Consider the following 18,680-nt stretch of genomic DNA (forward strand, 5'->3'; position numbering starts at 1 on the left):
TTTCTGATGACTGACACACACTTCTGTGGTCATGTTGTTGAGGAGGAGTGTTCCTTTGTTATCTCTGGCAGAGAGACATGGAGAACTCGTCTAGTGTGGAGTGAGGCAGGGCACGGACTGGCAGTGCCGTTTCCAAATGTGGAAGCTTCGTAGAACATTTGCCCAGCCCTCCCTGGCAGACCAAGCGTGACCCAAAACCTTCCGATCCACCAGTGAAGAAGAGCTACGTGGCTTTGTAGCTGCAGAGCATGAACCGGCATCTCAGCAGCAGCAGCACAATTCATGCCAGGAGGTTCTGGAAACATTTCTTTGCACAGGCAGGCAGAACTCTCCACGCATCCTTTGCCAGACTGCCTGTCAGCCAGGAGGCTGGACTCGCTCTCATGCTGGCCAATTGCCTGGACAGGCCCAGAGATTCATGTTCGGATGACAACAGGCCATGGCCGTCATGGGCAGAAAGCTGGGCAGGGGCATGAAAATGGTGGTGGCAGAGAGAGGACTGCCGCAGGGGACCCCCGCTTGTAGGTGCCCAGACCCAGACCCGCTCCCCCACCCCCCTCCCCTCTCCCCGGACCCTCAGACGCCACATACAGAGGCAGCTTTATTGACATATCAAAATTACAAAAGGGGAGATGCTGCAGCAGGTGGCGGATCCTGAAAAGAAGCCGTGGGGAGAGAGGAGCTTCAGCTCAGAGCCGCAGAGTTACTGCCGGGTGAAGCCGGGGGGGGGGGGAGAATTGGGCACCTCAGCCAACCACAGTGGGGCCGGCCAGGCAGGCACTTGGGAAACCAATGAGCAGCAGCAGCAGCAGCGGGGGAGGCACCAGCTGGGAGAGTGAGGCAGAACCGGGTGGAAGGGCATGCCAGGCTGGCAGCAGCAGACATGCAGGCCTGCAAAGGAGGCATCCTTCCAGTGGGTCCAGAGGGTGGGAGGGGGCCGGCCGAGGCGACAGCCCCCTTCTGCATTGCACAGTCAGGCCGCGACAGGAAGGCACAGAGGAGTGGCGGATCCCTCCTCCTCCACGAGGGCAGGCCAAATGGCCAAGGCACAAGGAAGATCCCGGGAGAAAAGGAAGGAGGCCAGATGGTACTCCACCCACCCACCCCCCACCCCCGCCCGGGACGTGGCCCAGAGGCTTGTGCGGTGAGCAGAGTTGCTGGTGCAGCAGCAGGCAGGTCTCGGCCCCCTCCAGCGTGGGGAGAAAACCTGCCCACAACGGATGCTCAGAAGGCTTGCGATTAAATTGGGAAGAGGGCTAGGCAGAGGCCGGGGGGCCCGGTGGTTCAATTCGGCCCTTCGTCCCGCAACTCCGAAGGCAGGAACTTGTACTGCTGCTGCCGGATCATGGCCAGCTTCTTGCGTGCCTCCTCCAGTTCCCGCTCTTTGCGCAGCATCTCTTCCTGGGCAGCAATGATCTGTTAGGTAGGGACACAAAGAAGGCTGAGGCGGTGCGGGGAGGAACATCTTCCACACTGTTTCGGCTGGGCGCACGGGCTGAAGCGCGAGCCATCACCAGGGACCAGAGCTCCCTCCGCCCCCTCCGCCCCCCTCCCTCTCTGCTGCAGAGGTGGCTGGGGAGGGGCCGCCAACTCACCTGTGCGATCCCGCCCACCATCTTCTCCTTCACCACCACGGTCTCATTCTCGTGATCCTGGAAGGCAGCTGCTTTCTGGGCTGCCTTCACCAGATTGTCCGACGCTCTCTTCACGGCATTGCCAGCAGCCTGCACCGGGGAGAGGGGGTGACTGCAGCGCCTGAGGCCCCCCCCCGCGCCCCACACACACACACACACACACACACACACACACACACACACACACACACACACACAACACACACACAACACACACACACACACACAACACACACACACACAACACACACACACAACACACACACACACACACAACACACACACACACACACAACACACACACACACACACACACAACACACACACACACAACACACACACACACACACAACACACACACACACACACAACACACACACACACAACACACACACACACACACACACACACACACACAACACACACACACAACACACACACACACACACACAACACACACACACACACACAACACACACACACACACACACACACACACACACACACACACACACACAGAGGCAGCCTGCAGCCAGGCTGCACGAGGTTCAACCTCCAGCATCGCCACTTTTAAAGAGAAAGGATCTGCTTGCAGCCAATGGGAAAAACCTTCATTTGAGACTCCGGCGGGTCTGTGGCCAGGCAGAGGAGGAAGGCGGACCTTCAGAGACCCATGGCCTGGTTCGTGCTTGCTCCAGAACAGGGCACAGGTCACACACACACACACCCCGCAGCAGAAGCACCAGCCTCCCGCTGTGTGGGCATCACCATCAGCACCCGTCCCTGTTGATGGAGATGAGCGGACTGGCCACCAGCTGAGGCTTCCCTGTCCCAGAACTCTGCTGCATGTACTGGGGGGCAAAATGGGGCAAATCTTTCTTTGATGTCAACACGGGGTTGTGGAGCCAAACACAGCGGGCATCGGCTTCATGTGTCAAGCTAGTGCCCGCACGTACCTGCTGGGTGGCAGGGTCCCCCACGTCATTCGAGGATGCCCATCCTGCGCCTGGGTTCTCCCAAGCCCAGAAAGGCTCATGATCAGAAGGGGAGGGGCACCTGGCTTAGGTTGGGGCAGCCGAGGAGACCCTCACCTGCTGCGTCTCAGAAGGGGTCAGAAGGGGTAGAGATGAACTTCAGGGGAACAGTTGCTCCATTCTGTGGGAGCCCCCAGGGGAGGGTGCCCCCCACTCTTGATGCCTGTTTAGCAGCAGGGATCAGGACCCCAGGAGGCAGGGGGAGGAGCGATCCCTGCAACTGGAACACCCCGCCAGCACAAGCCGGAGCTCAGCTCCCCAGCTCCTCTCTAACTTGTGCGCAGCCTGCGAGGCGCTGCTGCCTCCCACCCACCCCCCTGCCTTCTGCCAACATCCTGTGGGGAGCTGGGGGTGGGACCCACCTGCAGGCGCTTCATGGCCTCTGAGTCTTGGTCGGCCTTCACCTTGCAGGCCACCAGTAGCTGTGCTGTGGAGGCGGCCACTTGCTTGGCCGAAGAGATGAGCTTCTCTTCGCTGGCGTGGCCCTGGACAGCGGCATTTGCTGCCTCACACAGGTTGTTGGTGGCAGCGGCCACCATCCGGGCCTGGGGAGAGGGGAGAAAAAGGGAAGTGGTGGGTTGGGCTGGGCTGGGCAGGGCCGGAGGCAAGGGACCCCCTCCCTTTGGGGCTTGGGCAGTCCGCTCGGAGCTTCTGGGGCACCAGGCCTGGATGCAGAGAGGGCCCCGCCTGCCATGTCTCAAAAGACTCGATTCTCCTGCACCTTCTGCTCCAAAGCTGCCTCTCTTACCCCTCGCTTCCCAAACAGCCTCCCTCTGCTCATTTTTTTCCCAGGAGTTATTTGTCAAAGGATTCCAGAATCACTTCCCCTTTTGTAAAAAAAAGTGGTCTTCAGCACTCCCCCTTGCAGTGTAGGCCATGTGTCCAGAATGCCAGTTTTCAGCCACATTCTCATCTCACCCTTCTGCCAAGGGCATCATGACAGTTATTCCCAACCACCCTGTGAGGTAGGCCCAACAGAGAATATTCTAACTCATCCAGTCAGCTGAAGGAATCCGGCCTCCCACCACACTGGCTTTTAGGGGAAAGGGGGCTCCTCCCAGTCAGGCCTCCTCCTGAGCCCTCCTGCTACTTACAGCCGAAATGAGCCCCTGGGACCACTGCCCGTCATCCACCGGCGTTGGCTGCAGGATGGTCCCCACCTGGCAAGAGAGAGAGGGTGAGCAGAGACTAGGGTGCCAGAGGGAGAGCCCGAGGCAGTTATAGCCTAGCCCCACCAGCAGCCACGGGGCTCACCTTCCCCTGGGCCACCAGCTCCCTCTGGGCGGCTGAGGCGGCCTTCACCAGCGCACTGGTTGCTGCAGCGATGGACTTGGCAGCCTCCAGAATCTGCTCCTCGAAGTTGAGGCTCTCGTCTGCCTGCTGTGTGGCGAGGGAGAGAGAAGGGCAGGTTGGGACCAAGAGGCGGAGAGGGGGCTCCAGAGCAGCCCAAATGCTCGCGTGGGCTAGTTAGACGCTCACTGGCTCACTGGAGGCAGCGGTGAGTGGCTTAAGAGAGTGCACAGGCCGACATTGAGGGGCTGCTCTGTCTGGGAGTGTTATTCTGCAGGAATGAAAAACAGTAAGGATCACGTCGATGAAGCCTGGTTGTTCCCCCCGGGAAGGAAGATGGACGTTTCAGCACAAAGGTGGTTCCTCTGAATGTCTCAGTTTCAGGCCATCTTCGAAAATGAAGTTTTGGAAGATGGCATAAAATTGCTGAATCTACCCCACCCCCCTTTGGCCCCCAGACCCACAGCTGTGTGGTGAACACCTCCTGGATGTGAAATGAATGACAAGAATATTTCACAGTTGGCATACATGATGAGTGGTAAAAGGCTCCAACAGGTTTCCTTGACAGGAGAAAATGCTAAAAGTTTTAGAGACAAAACATGAGTGGAGGGGGACCTGGGCTTGTGCTGAGACAGGACCCCGATGCTGGGATGAGAAATAAGAAGCAGCAGCTCCAGAAAATGAAGCACAAGGAGCCAGCCATTTTAGTTTTATGCAAGGTGAAGTCCCAGATGTGAATGCAACGCCTCTGAAGAAACCACCAGGAGACAGAGCGGAAGATCAAGAAGATCAGTATCCGGAACACATTCTGAACGAGCTGGGCACCAGCTGATGCTAACAGATCCCCCCCCCCCCAGTTTACAGGCCTTGGAGCCCCTAAGATTGCCATTTGCGTGGGATGGAGCAGCAAGCAGGCAGACACCTGCCGGCAGCTACCCTGGGATGCTGGTGCTCCGCACAGGCAGCACGTCCCCACAGGGAGGCCTGGGATCAGACGTCACCCACTTGGCCTCTTAAAGAGTTCTGCCCCAGACCCACAAGGGACTGTTTGCAACCCCTCTTATTCCTTCCTTCTGGCTGGAGGAGGGCGATGGCAGGATCCCAAGCTGTGCTGCTGCTGCTGCTGCTGCGTCAGGCTGAGGCAGCAGAGAGACACCAAGGCCAGGAGGTCGCCCCTGACTGGGAAACCAGGGGGTCCATAAGGAGGAGACGCGTCACTGGACGGTCACCCTCAGAGAGAAGCTGGGTGCGAACACAGGCCCACCGTGCCTGTGTCTCCGTGAGACGGGGTGCCCTCTCCGATCAGGGCAAAAGGCACGCAAAGTCTGGCCTGGGTGGGGAAGCAACTTGCCCCCCAGAGCAGCTGCCCAGCATTCCTGCTCTTCTTTTCCAAGGCACAGCTGATGGCATTGGCAACCTTTAGGTGTGAGTCTTTCTGCAGCGGATCAAGGCCCGCTGTTTATCTCTCCGCTACCTGTTCTGAGCCCTCTTAAAATGTTGGAATAGACCTGGGCATAGTTGATTCATCTGTTTCCTGTTATTCTACGCAACTATTTGCTGCAACTATGTCTACCTTTTTGGAATTCACATGTAAATTGCCTGTTGCCCGTCATCCACATGTCTTGTTTTTAGTTTATGATGCTTCTGTAGTGTTATTTAAAAAAAACATTTAATTCCTATGCTGTATGTTAAACTCTTCTGTCTTCCTACCAGCTGCTGCAATCCACTGGGGAGCTAAGAACCCTCCTGACGTGATTCGTTTCTCAGAGCAGATGAATTAGCTGGCAGATTTCTTCCAACGAAGGGGAGCAGCATTGCCGATTAAACTGCCCGTCACACAGGATCATTTTCCACATCAAAAACAGGCAAAGATCCCGCGGATGCTGCCACGTGCAGAGGGCTTCAGCCCAGCTGGCCTAAAAAGGCGGGAGCTCAGCTGCAGGTAACCTCGGGCTTAGCCTGCCGCCTGCCAGCAGCCCAAAGACCAGCTGGAGGTGCCAGAAGGGGGAGGAGGGAGGAGAGACAGTATGGAGTTTGGGTTCCACACGTCCTCCTTCCCGGCAGCTGGTCAAATCCCTTCTTGGGCTGCTTCCTGGCCCGGCTGCTCTGCTGACCCCAGTGGGAGACCACCAAAGGGAGGCAGAGGGGGCTCTCGCAGATTGACTGGACAGGATCTGCAGGACCCCGCTGGGGTCTGGCTGATGCCTAGTGTAGGGGGGTGCTGGGGGGCAGAGGCCTTCCTGGCCCCACCGACTGGGGTACCAGACTCCACACGGGATCCATGCAAAGGCGATCTCATTTTCACAGGCCTCTGGGCCACTCCTTTGTAGGTGCCCCTGCCTCACACACTGGGGAGTGATCCCCAAACCCCCACACACCAGGTGAGGCCAGCCCTGGCAAGTGCCTTCGAGGGAAGGCGAGAGGGCCAAAAGCAGAGAAGGGACACCCTGGGTTGATTCATCCTGCAGCTTGGGCCCCCCACCTTTTGGAAGCTTCTGGCCCAAGGCTTCCTGTGCTGCTCCAGCTTCTTGGGCTGCAGCCTCCAATGGGCAGCGGCTGGCTGCCTGAAAGCAGCTTCGTTTCTCTGATGCTACACCGCCGGATCCTCTGGATCGCACTCCACTCAGTCCCTTGGCTAAGGAAGACAGAGCTGTGAGGATACCAGGCTGCACCAGGACAGCCCCTCTGCACCCAGGGAGGCCCAGCAGACACGCCCCAGCCTCTCTTCTGGCCCCAAAGGGCAGTTCTGCGAGGCTGCTGGCCTGGTCCAGATTGACAGATATTTCTGATTGGGATGCTCTGCAACACCCCAGCTGACCTTTCATGGCTTCCTGCGTGACCTGGAATGGAGTCTCTGTCACAGAACCGGCCACTTTCGCTTTGGAGGTATCCAGCCAGCTGGATGGCTTCAGGTCAGGGCTCGGCTTCTTGGAGAGATCTAGGGCAGAAGAAAAAGCGCGCCGGAGTTCAGCAAGGCTCTCTGCCAAGCTACTGGATAGACTCCACACAGGCGCCTCCACACACAGCACATGGGCAGGGGGATGTGGGGAGACACCCAGCCAACTCACACTGTCTTCAAGAGACTACTCTGAAAGCACTCCGCGCCCCAGAGCCCCCTTTGGGATGGAGGGCAAGGTCTACAAATCTAAACAATAAATAAACTAAAATAAAATTAAAATGCATAAGGCAATCTGCAGCTCTTGCAGCACATACACCACCCAATTTCTACCGCAGCACTCCACCCCTTTACACACTAGTGGCTCCGCAGAAGAAAAAGCAGCATGCTGGAGAAGGCAATTTCAGGTATTCCTGTGGTTTTCAAGAAAATACTTTAGAAGTTAAACATAAACAGACATGGTGGTTAACTGTGTATTGTCCGGAGGCTTTCTACGGGCCGGAATCGCCACTGGGTGCTGTGTGGGAGTGGTTCCGGGAACTGGTTTCTCTAGGCAGAGATCTGAAGATGGCATTCAGCCACAGATGCATGCGAAACATCAGGAGAGAATGCTGCTAGAACACGACCATGCAGCCCGGAAACCACACAGCACGAAACAGACAGGTTAACTACTAAGAAACTCTGAACACACCGGACAAAACTCTTTCCCAGCCTCTGGCTTCATTTCTTACAGATCCTTCTCTCTCTCTCTCTCTCTCTCTCTCTCTCTCTCTCTCATTCCCAAACTGCCTTCCTTGTTGCCCTATTTCCGGCTCTGCCTTTGTCACGCTCACTTTGTGCCTGTTTACTGTGTGTGTTAAATGCTGTCCAGCTGCTCCTGACTCGTGGTGATCATCGTATCAATTAATAACCTGTTGTTAACACCCTTGCTCAGGTCTCGCAAACGGAAGGCCACCGTGGCTTCCTTGACACAGTCAGTCAACCTCATCTTGGGTCTTCCTGTTTTCCTGCTGCCTTTGATTTTTGCTAGCGTTATTACCTTTTCCAGTGATTCTGGTCTTCTCATGATGTGATCAAAGTACAACAGTCTCTCTGGTCTTCTGGTGGGTTTTCAGGCTTGCATGTGGCCATGGTTCTGGTGGGTTTGTTCCTAACGTTTGACGCTGGCCTGCATCTGTAGGAGTTGAGCATCTTCAGTGAGAGGTGTATCCCAGAGAGAAGTCTGTTATACACCTCTGAAGATGCCAGCCACAGATGCAGGCGAAACGTTAGAAACCACCACCAGACCACGGCCACACAGCCCGGAAAACCCACCAGAACCAGTTGAATCCGGCCGTGAAAGCCTTCGACAATATATACAACAGTCTCAGTTTAGTCCTTTTAGCTTCTAGGGACAGTTCAGGCTTGATTCTGTCTCTCTTCCTTTTCTCTCCAGTTGAAGCTGACTCAGGTTCGGGGGGAGAGAGCTTCAGAGGAGGCGTGCCTGCCTGCCTGCTTGCCTGGCTCTGGCATCCCTTGCTGGTCTCTGCTCTAACTGCCAGCCCCCTTCCCCAACACAGGTGCCGTCGGTAGGGCATGATCCTCTGCGCCCCCTCCTCTCAGAAGAGTGCTGTGGTGCTGAGATTTCCGCAAGCCTCCCCAGCCAGCTGCCCTTGGCGGGTAATCAGGGTCTGGCTGCCACACCAAGCCCTCTTCCCCACCTGCAGCCCAGATGTTCCCGGAAGGACTCCAGGCCACGCCCCATGCTGTCCCTCCTGTCTCCCCCCAGAGTTGAGCCAATGGAGGTGTTGGCCACCGAGGGCTCTGGTTGTTCCAGCTTGCCAGCACCTAGATCCCTTGCAAGAATGTGGTCTCTTGGGGATGCATTGTTTGCTAGGAACATCTCCGCACTGGCCCTCCCTCTGTTGCAGGTATGTCTCCCTGTTGTTCAACCCCTGTCATCAAATGCCTGTAGGCCCTCCCCTCTCCTGAACAGAGCCCTGTAGGTGTCTCTGTGGTTCTGGGATTGCTCGGTATCAGTCACGCCATCCCTGCAGGCTGATTCCACTTCATCTGATGCCAACCTGGTGCTTGTCACAAGTCCTCACAGTTTTCTGTCACCTCCAGCCGGCCCCTCCCTCCTGCCACAGACAGTGACACGTGCCCCATTCCTGGCCCTTGGCCACAGGGCCCCATCCCATCCCATCCCAACACTGTCATCCATGTGGGCAACCACCAAGTGGCGGCACCAAGGGGGTTGCAGTGACTGGCTGGAGGGCACCTCCTGGGCGACTCACGGGATGACTCAGGGTCTGCTTGCCACAGTCTCCAGAGCCTCAGGCTGCCATGAGGTGTGGCTTGGAGGGGGGGGGGGGGCTTGGAGAACTTGGATGTCTTTGCTGGGAGCTGCCTGCCTCCAGGGAGAGTTCCCCAAACGTGTCCTTTGGGGGCATGTTGGGACTGCCCCCTCCCTCCCCTTCCTTTGCCTGGTCCTACTCCTTCCCCACCCCTGGGCTGCCTTCTACATTTTGCACCCATCCCCATCCTCCACCCCCTGCTGGCTGCTGGCCAATCAAGGCTGCTGTCTCTGCCCCTCTACACTGGCACTCCTGTACCGTGTTCCCTTTTCCCTTCCACTGCCTTTTTCGCTCTATTCCATGGTTGGCTGCAATGCAGCTACTAGCTTAGGATGCAGCTCAGCTGCACTGCTTCTGCGCTGACTGCAGCTGCAATGCAGCGTCCCACCTCCATCCCAGATTGCTCTGACATTCTTCTGATATCTTGGTCTTCCTTTGGTTGATGAGTGAGCCAAGGAATAGAAACTCTTGAAAAAAATTGTCATAGTCCATCTTGAACATGTGGCATTTCTCATTCAATAGAAGGTGACAGTAAGAGTTGGAGCCTGACTTTACTTGTGTTAGAAATTAACGTGATGCTCTGAAGGCTGCTGCAATCTTTGTCGTCTCCTTTTGGGGAGAATTGGCCTGTAGATAATAAACAGTCTGTGGGCTGTTGTTTTTTGGCATGTTCTTTGTAAGATTTTGATGATTTTGATAAAAGTTCCTTTTAGTATTTCTTGTTGTTAGTTTTTAAATGGTTTTAAAGTTGTATGGATTTTATAGGATATTGTTAAAATTTTATGCTGTACACTGCCCTGAGCCCTTCGGGGGAGGGCGGTCTAAAAATCCAAAATATAAACAAACAGACAAACAAACAAACTTAAGTTTGTGGCTCGGAACTGCTCTGCTGAAATCCATCTGCTCGTGGTTATTTATTTCCCCCAATGGCTCTCGATGCCGCTTTCATGTCACTTTTCAAACATTGCAGATACTCCTTCAGAAGATTCTCCTTGGAAGGAATCTGTCACCCTTTTATCTCTTCTGTATAGTTCTTCAAAGTCCTGTTCCCACCTTTTCTTTTCTGTCCTGTTCAGTTAACGCATTTCCATGCTGATCTTTCAGCAAGTCCAGTTGTGCTAGAATCATTCTCTTTGTCTCCATGCGGCAGTAGCTAGAATGTTACATTTGGATTTCTGATTCTATTTCTGTTACCTTTTATTCTTGATTCCTGTCTATATTTAGCAAGTTTAAGAGTTTCTTCAGTCATTCATCAAGGCTTTTCATTTCTTTTAGCTATAGGATTTGTCTTTGTGCATTCTTCCTTGATGATATCTCAACCCATAGTTTTTCTGATTCCCATTACTTGAACTTAGTAATGAAAAACCTGTTCTTCACATTGACCTGAAACTGTTCAGGGCTGTTGTTTAGATTGAATTATGGCTCTATGAAGGTTTTTCAGCTTCATTCCAATTTCTGGTATTAGCAGTTCGTGGTCTGTGCCACAGTTGGCACCTGGTCTTCTGTCAGCAGAGAGAAGAAGAGTTGGATTTATACCCCCCCCCCCCCCCCGCTTTCTCTCCTGCAAGGAGACTCAAAGGGGCTGACAATCTCCCTTCCCTTCCGGCCTCCTCAACCTAAGAACATGAGAAAGAGCCAGCGGGATCAGACCAGAGTCCATCTAGTCCAGCACTCTGCTACTTGCAGTGGCCCACCAGGTGCCTTTGGGAGCTCACGTGCAGGAAGTGAAAGCAAGGGCCTGCTGCTGCTGCTGCTGCTCCCCCAGAGCACCTGGTCTGCTCAGGCCTTTGCAAGCTCAGATGTTCTCTTAACCACTCCGCCACTGCTGCTCCATCTCCAGCTTCTGATTCCAATGATGTAATGTATGTGGATGCCACATTGTCCATCCAGTGCATACAATGTTCTGTTCAACTGCCTGTGACATATTTACAGTGAACCACCTGCCGCCTTCACAGAAGTCTATGAGCTGCTCTCCTCCTTCGTTTTGTGCTCCTAGCTCAAAAGTTCTGATCGTTGCTGATTCTGCTTTGTTTCCCACTGTTGTATTCCAGTCACTCATGATTGCCAGCACACTTTGCCTAGTACATGATCACTTGTTTATACACTAGTATCACACAAAAAAATCTAATGGGCTGAAGGGCATCCTCGTAAGGGTGCTGCATTTTGCAGGCAGGGCTATGGAAGTCCCTGCAGAAAACGTTTCCATTTGTGACTGGGGGTGATTCCCTAGTTTGTAGTTAGGGCTGGCGTAGACGAGGAGAAAGTCACCTTCACTCCTTTAACTGTGGTCAAATGTGGTCTGTTAGCGGAAGGACAAAGAGAAAGGAGGAAATTCCAGGATACTTTAGGGCTAAAACTGGAAACTTTACTGGGCTAGTCTTCGCTTTCAGTCTTAGCTGGTGGAGGAGGGATGCTGAGGGGGGCAGGTACCACGAGACACCCACTGCCCAGAGTACCAGCAGCGGAGCCTGAGATGCCTCCCGCCACTCAGATCTGCACATCTGGCCCTCCCAGTCCCACCAAGCACCGTTCTTCCCCCTCCCTGAGGCAAGACCCGGATCTCCCGCTGACTCATTGCTACTTGAATTGCAAGGAAACGTTACATTTAGCCTTTTAATCTTGCCAGTGTAGTTAATGAGCTGGTATCAAGATATATCAAGATGCGCCTGCAAAATCATCTCCCCGCCATTATAAGGGGCCAATCATATTACCTGGAGGACAAGCACATGTTAAAGTTAGAAAAAATTATCATAACTGTTTTTTCCTACAAAAATGTCACACATACACAAGGCAAACCATTCTTTTGTGGAGATGATTGTTAAAATAATCTGGGTGAGCTGTGTGTGGGAACTGGGCTTCCAAACTGCAGCATTCTGAGACAGTTAATTGAAACCTGCTGAAATTGAAATCTGAATCACATGTATTGAATTATGTTTGAGAAGGGTTAGGAGAGCTGGATTTTTCTCACCTGTAATTTTTCAGTACTTACAGGTTTAATTGACATTAGCCTGTTCCTATTCATCTCTCACCTATTAAAAATGTTTGTTCTTTTTCCACCAGAACTCTCAATGTATGGCATAGCAGAGACAAATTCTCTGCCACTGAGTTTTCATCTCACCAGGTATTTGAGGCCATTAAGCTCAAGAGAGCAATTCTGGCAAGCGCCAATTGATGCAGGTTCCTTGATAGGGTGATGTGGGGTGCGCCCCGTGCGCAGCATTCTCAGCGAAGCAGCATCCTGCCCCCTGAGGCAAGGCCCTACGAGCCGGCAAATGAACCCAAAGAGGATCTTCCATGCCAACCACACACTCGACCCCACTCCCCCCTGCAGTCACACACACGCTCTCGTCATGCCCCTCCTCTGAGGCAGGGAAAGCCAATGCCAAGCAGAAAGTTAAGGCCAGCCTTCCTGCAGGTGCGAAGGCTGCCCTCGTGGCATCTGGGGTCCTGCTCCCACTGACACGGGCAGCAGCTTCTCACTAGCTGGCACGGCATGGCACAGCACGGCACAGCACCAGGGTTAAGGTACTCAGCACGTCCATGCAGCTGCTGGGACCGTCTGGCCCAGCAACACCCCTGAGGCTCTCCCCTGCGGCCTGGCACCCAATGCCTACCTCCCCCCACCCCCGACCTCTCCACACAAGGCCCCTGAGGCTGCTGCTGCTCCTCCTTCCTGTACCAGGTAAACACAGCATGTGGTGCACTCCCATGCGGACACACCGTACTCACCGGCTGCTCAGAGGAGGGGAGAAAAGCGAGAAGTGAGAAGGGGCCACAGAGGGCTCATGCTGAGCTCTGGGGTCCAGAGCCCCCACCCACGCACACACGCACGCACGGGGCAAGCACTTACCACCAGCACATGCTCCAGCAGCTCCAGGTAGCCAGTGGCACACTCCTTGCCAAAGCGCAGGGCCCGGTGCCGGATGTCCGGGCTCACCTCAGGGTGGCACGCAGCTTCCTGCAAAGAACCCTCATCAGAAGCAGCTCCCCAGAGGGAATGCAGACAGACCCGTGTCAGGACCAGGGGCGTACCGCCCAGCGGGACATATGGGGTCAAATGTCCCTGGGCTGTGACCATTTAGTCACGTGGGGCGGAAAACCTCCCCCCAAACACACACACTCTCCTCCTTCCCCGTCGTTTGTTTGTGGTGGGGGAGGGCGGCTGCCCATACGGGGGAGGGGGGGAACTCAGATTTTGTACCAGGCTACATTTTCCCTAGATATGCCTCTGGTCAGGACTGGCAGCTTTGTACCCTCCAGCAGAGAGGATGTCTGCCATGGGGGAGGGGGTGTCACTGGGAAGCTATGCTAGGCCAAGCTCTGCCTGCTGTTTTGCTATGTTTCTCTCCCGCAGGTGTCTTATCTGTAACCTGGGGGGTTGGAAGATCTGTTCCAGTGAATGCTGGTCTGTTTTATTTCACACGCTGTAGGGGTGTGTGTGGGAACACTGTTGCATATTATCAAACTGTTCCGAGGGATTAGCTCAGAACAGGCTTTTGCCTTCTACCTGTCATCAGCAATAAAACCTTTGAACTTTCAAGTGCTTCATTGTCTATGCAGGGGAGTTCTGACAGCGACGGCCCCCCAAAGCACTGCTCCACCCAGCCTTTTGGGCAGCTTTTACACCTTCAGTGCAGAGAAATGGCTGATGTAGAATTCAGACAGTCACCTTCGGAACAGTGGTAACTAATAGCTGTGGTATTGAAGCAGGGTGGCAAATAATCCAGTTTGCTGGCCCACATGGGCCGGTGCCAAGCCTTATCTGGCCCCGAAGAGCTCACGCCTTCCTGACTGGGTGGTTCTGACTCACCAGTTAGGTCTGGGCTTAATTAATTCTTTGGGGTCCTTCCAGCGATTGGCCTTGGCCATCTGCATTAGGTTAAGGTACAGCAGGTAGCCCCTTTCCCACTACCATTCTCCTTCGCCAGCCTTGGAATCTGAGCTTGATGATGCCCCCTCCCTCCCTCCCCACCCACCAATCAGTGCTCTAGGATTCTGAATGCTGCTCATTACATGGAGGTCTCCAACAGCCATGCTGGCAGGCCCCCCCCCCATGCTTAGAGTGGGCCCCGTACCTTGCAAGAGCGCAGCATGTCTGCGATGGCCCGGCGGCTCAGGTTGGCCGTGGCGATCACGTCCTCCTGGCGGCATGAGTTGCCCGCTGCTACAGCCTTGGCAGTCGCCATGGTGATGCCTTTTGTCATGCGGATAAAATCCTCTGGCGTGGAGGTCTTGGCAGGGGGCACCTGGGAGCAGAACACCTGTGGGAGATGGGGACCCCGTCAGGCCGAGAGAGAGCGTGGCGTGAGAAGGGGGAGGTACCCCAGCCGCTGAGGGCCACTCACCGCAAGCTCTTGGCGGATGTGCTCGATTGTCGCCTCCAGCGCACGCGTCCCCTTCGTGGCCTCGTCCTCCACAGCCTTCACTGTCTTAAGCAGTGAGGTGACGTTGGTAACCATAACCTGCCAAGCAATCAGCCAAAGAAGAGCTCATCCCTGGGAAAGGGACAGAAAGGCAGGCTGGGGCTGCCTGCTATCTCTGGTGCCCAGGGCGACTCCGACCCCTCTCTGTTCTCCCCCCACCCCCATTATGTGTTCCCACCTTGGCAGAGTTCTTCAGCTGGTACACCGCCGGGTCATCTCCAGACTTGCCAGCTGCGGCCTTAGTGGCGCTTATCAGGTCACCGAGAGCCTTGGCTACGTCTTTCACAGCATTGATCAGCACCACCTGCAGGCAGAAGGCTTCTGGGTCAAGACGGGGACTGGGGGAGGGGGCACCCAACCGAACCAGCCTCCTCCCTTTGCCGCTGGTACCTGAGTCTCCGGGTCTTCGGAGCCCAAACTGGAGGCGCCCAGCTTCACCACCTCTGCCAGCTGTGTGATGGTTGCCACAGAGGACTGGGCGGCTTGGGCCAACTTCTCCTGGCTGGCCGTGGCGTTCTGCACCAGGACCTTGGTGTCCTCCACCAGGGCCTTGGCTGTCTTCAGGATGCCCTCCCTGCAAGAGAAGGGAAGCCAGCAGGCAGGCGTGAGTCACCCAGGCGGGCACTCTCGTCCGCTGAGCAGCCCCAGAAGGTTGTGACCCCTCCCCCAGGCTCCCATACCGGTGGTCGGCAAAGGTCTCTGCATTCTCGCGATTCAGGGTCCCGGCCGTAGCAAACATAATGGTGGTGTCCAGATCGGCGATGATGCCCAGCACGGCACTGGCTGCGGTGATGCACGCTTGGGTGCCACGGTTGCCTGCCTGCAGCGCAGCCAGAACATGCGACACCTACAGGGGGCAGAAGAGCAGAAAATCCTCCTGATCTCAGCATTGTTTTATGAGCCTGCCTTATTGGCCAGCTCAGCAGGGGGTGCTGTGGGGGGGGGCCCTCTCCTGCCCTGGGCCTCTGCCTGCACCAGCCTCGAGCAGGATCCGACCAGGACAGGAGGGCCAGAGCCCGTGTCCCTTGCCCTGTTTGCACCTGCCCCCTCCCCAAAAGGGTACCTTCTCTGAGACTCTGCGGGCACACTCAATCAGCTCCTTCTTGGTGTAAGCGTCACTGGGGCTGCACTGCAGAGCCCCCGCCTTGGTCACCAGCGCAGCACAGCCATGGCCCAGCTCCTGCACACGATTCTTGATGTGGGAGCCAATCTGGGGACCAGGGAAGGAGGGGAACGAGTTGGAAAGCGACCCTCACTCCCCTAGAGTGTTTCTCCCAGGCTTCTATTCCCTGACCCCTTCTCCGTGCCAGCCAATGGAGGTTGTGACTCACAGCAGACATGGACTCATGATCTCACCAGTTCCTACTCTAATCTGGAGGAACCAGGTTTGATTCCCCGCTCTGCCGCTTGAGCTGTGGAAGCTTATCTGGCGAATTCAGATTAGCACTCCCACATACGCCAGCTGGGTGACCTTGGGCTAGTGACAGTTCTTCTGAGCTCTCTCAGCCTCACCTACCGCACAGGGTGTTTGCTGTGAGGGGGGAAGGTCAAGGAGTTTGTAAGCCCGTTCGAGTCTCCTTATAGAAAGGGGGGATATAGATCCAACTCTTCTTCTATTTAAGAAATCCACTGGAGGGGCACTTCAGTCTTGAAGGATTACGAATAAGAACACTGGCAGAGTTCTTGGAGCCCTTGCCCACGTGAAAAATCCCCCCGTCTTCTACAACATTCTTGCAGAAAGCCATTTGGCACCCTGATCGGTGCCCCCGCGACACCCCGAGTGAGAGATCCCAATTCCCTGTCCCAACATGCCACAATCACCTCCTCGTTCTCCGCAGTGAGGGCGGCTGGCTTAGCCTGGTGCGCCAGCTGGCCGTAGTCATTGGTAAGTTGGTTGGCCAACATGCCCAGCTCATCTGGGTTGGTGGTGGACTTGGTGACCTGCAAAGAAAGAGTGGAGGTGGCAGCCAGAGAAAAGGAAGGAAGGGCGGGACGCGGCGTGAAGGGATTGCGAGGCAGCCTCGACTGCAGCCCCCTGCCATGGAGTCTGGCCTAGATGCTTGCAGGGAACCTTCAGTTTGCTTCTGGAGGGAGCCCACCCCCCCCCACCCGCCACTCCTGCCCTGGCTCACCATCTCCTGGACAGTCACCGCAATGGCCTTCGCTGTCTTCACCATGGTCGTCTGGTAATCTACAAAAGTGCCTTCGGGCTCTCCCACGGGGCCCTCATCCAGCTGCAGAGACACAGGCAGAGAACCATTTAGGGGGCAGCCCCTGCGCCAGAGCAGAGCTCGTACCCCCAGGGAGGCCGGTTCACGGCTCCTAGCTGCTTCCACGCCCTGTTCAAGGTGCTGCTTGAGATCGAGAAAGCCTCCCATGAAAGGTCACCCGTTCAAATACCGCCCTCAACCTCAATGGTCCCCCTGGGCCTTCAGACCTTCTCCACCACCACCAGCAGGGCTGCCCCCTAGCATGCCTCCCCCGGCCCTCCGCCCGGCTCACCTGGTTGATGGCTTGTGTGATGGAGTCAACCATGCCCCCCACCACCCCTGCCGCACTGGCGGCCTCGTTCAGGGTGGCAGTGAGGTCCTCCACAGCCTCCTTCATCATCTGCACAGCCTCCTCCAGGGCCTCCTGCGTGTGTGCCGCTTGCTGCAGAGGGGGGCAGGAGTCAGCCCGAGGGCCATCAAAGGTGGGGCCACCCCCACCCCACCCACCCCCACCCCACCCCAGCACATTAGGAAAAGGGGAACGTGCTGCCCGCCCAGCCAGGTCCAGCCCACAGCAGCCCCAGGCAGCCTCCCGCCCCCGCCCCCCCCCCAACACTCACCTTTGGGTTGCCCCCAGCCTCCTTGGAGGTGTAGAGCATCTGCAGGGCAGACTCCGCCAGTGTCTTGGTCTGATCCAGCAGGTTCATCTGCTGCTGGTGATTGAGGGTCTTGGAGGCGGCCCCCACGGCGGCCAGAACCAGGGGCTCGAAATACTGGGCCAGCTGGGACACCTGCAAGGCCAGGCCGACGGAAGGAGCTGAGCCACAAGCGGGGGGGGGGGAGCCCTCCTACCTTCCAGCCTCTTTTGGCTGCACCACCGCTACACCAGCGGCCGACACCCAGAGCAACCAAGCACCCCAAATCCAGAACGTCCCCGCCCGGTCCTGGCCCTCTCCAGGCACCCAGAGGGAGCCCTGCTTGACGGGGCTTTGCCTTTCCCTGTAGCTCCAACGTCTAATTTATTATTCGCATGTTCCGGAGTATGATGGAGGTTCGCACACAGATCTCGCACCAACTCTGCTAGGGCACCTTCTGTGGCACGTTTGAAGGACAGGCCTCTCCCTCTTCGCAGGTCTCCTCCCTCCTTCCGCAGTGAAAACTTCCTGCAACCTTCCCAGCCACCCTTCACACTTCCTCCATGTAGCCGAGGCCACCAGGTGTTCTCCAGCCCCCCGGAGGGCCCTGTGCTCTGTTCTGTGCAACGCCCTCCTCCCTGCCCGCGAGAGCCCAGTCACCTTGTGCCCCAGCTGGGAGGCCTCGGCTCGTGCCGCGTTGGCCACTGGCTCAATGAGGTTGCTGATCTCCTGCACAGCCATCAGCATCTGGTCATGTAAGGCCTGGAAGAGAGGAGGGGAGCAGTGAGCTCTGGACGGGGGCAGGTGGTCAGGAAGGGGAGCCCCTCCTCCACACCCTCAGGTGTAGCCAGCTTCACACAGAGCCCCCATTTCGCTACCCCCTCCCCACCCAGCATGACTGTCAGCAATCAGATCTGTCTGGATCCCAAGAGATGTAGGAATCTCAGTGAGGATCCCTCTGGCTGGGAAGATGTTGCAGACAAATGACGTGACGAGATCCTGGGACCCCTTTGTCAGACTGGGAGGGATGGATGGACAGCCCTGTCCCACCCTGCCCTCTGACCTCTTGGGAGATGCCCTCACGGGGGGCCAGCTGTTGGCTGATGGCTGCCAAGGACGCCTGCTCCACGTCCCGGATGCATTTGGCCAGCGCCTCAATGGCCTCGTCACATTCCCGCTGCCCGGGCGCCTTGTCCCTGCAGAGACAACCCTTCTCAGCCTC

General features: G+C 56.2%; 2 protein-coding genes across 3 annotated transcripts in view; both read right to left on the minus strand.

Moving 5' to 3' along the window:
* Positions 1 to 588: 588 nt before the first annotated feature.
* On the minus strand, positions 589 to 4,135 carry LOC125436380 (talin-1-like; the record flags this gene model as incomplete). The annotated part of the gene is made up of 5 exons (XM_048503316.1): positions 589 to 1,416; positions 1,596 to 1,724; positions 3,031 to 3,213; positions 3,763 to 3,828; positions 3,923 to 4,135. Coding segments are annotated over 5 exons (723 nt in total), but the record flags the coding sequence as incomplete, so codon positions are not given.
* A 2,337-nt stretch (positions 4,136 to 6,472) lies between these two features.
* Positions 6,473 to 18,680, minus strand: part of TLN1 (talin 1) — a 56,435-nt gene continuing 44,227 nt past the window's right edge. For both annotated transcript variants that reach the window (XM_048503586.1, XM_048503587.1), the window contains exons 37-51: positions 18,522 to 18,654; positions 18,119 to 18,220; positions 17,444 to 17,614; positions 17,116 to 17,265; positions 16,746 to 16,847; positions 16,435 to 16,554; positions 15,677 to 15,823; positions 15,294 to 15,460; positions 15,004 to 15,187; positions 14,792 to 14,917; positions 14,536 to 14,652; positions 14,266 to 14,451; positions 13,041 to 13,148; positions 6,777 to 6,896; positions 6,473 to 6,588 (exon numbers count right to left, since the gene is read on the minus strand). In XM_048503586.1, the coding sequence (XP_048359543.1) occupies positions 6,867 to 6,896; positions 13,041 to 13,148; positions 14,266 to 14,451; positions 14,536 to 14,652; positions 14,792 to 14,917; positions 15,004 to 15,187; positions 15,294 to 15,460; positions 15,677 to 15,823; positions 16,435 to 16,554; positions 16,746 to 16,847; positions 17,116 to 17,265; positions 17,444 to 17,614; positions 18,119 to 18,220; positions 18,522 to 18,654 (1,843 nt within the window). In that variant the 3' untranslated portion in view covers positions 6,473 to 6,588; positions 6,777 to 6,866. The remainder of the gene's footprint in view (positions 6,589 to 6,776; positions 6,897 to 13,040; positions 13,149 to 14,265; positions 14,452 to 14,535; positions 14,653 to 14,791; positions 14,918 to 15,003; positions 15,188 to 15,293; positions 15,461 to 15,676; positions 15,824 to 16,434; positions 16,555 to 16,745; positions 16,848 to 17,115; positions 17,266 to 17,443; positions 17,615 to 18,118; positions 18,221 to 18,521; positions 18,655 to 18,680) is intronic.

Source organism: Sphaerodactylus townsendi, linkage group LG07, assembly GCF_021028975.2.
Source record: "Sphaerodactylus townsendi isolate TG3544 linkage group LG07, MPM_Stown_v2.3, whole genome shotgun sequence".
In the NCBI taxonomy this organism is placed as follows: domain Eukaryota; kingdom Metazoa; phylum Chordata; class Lepidosauria; order Squamata; family Sphaerodactylidae; genus Sphaerodactylus; species Sphaerodactylus townsendi.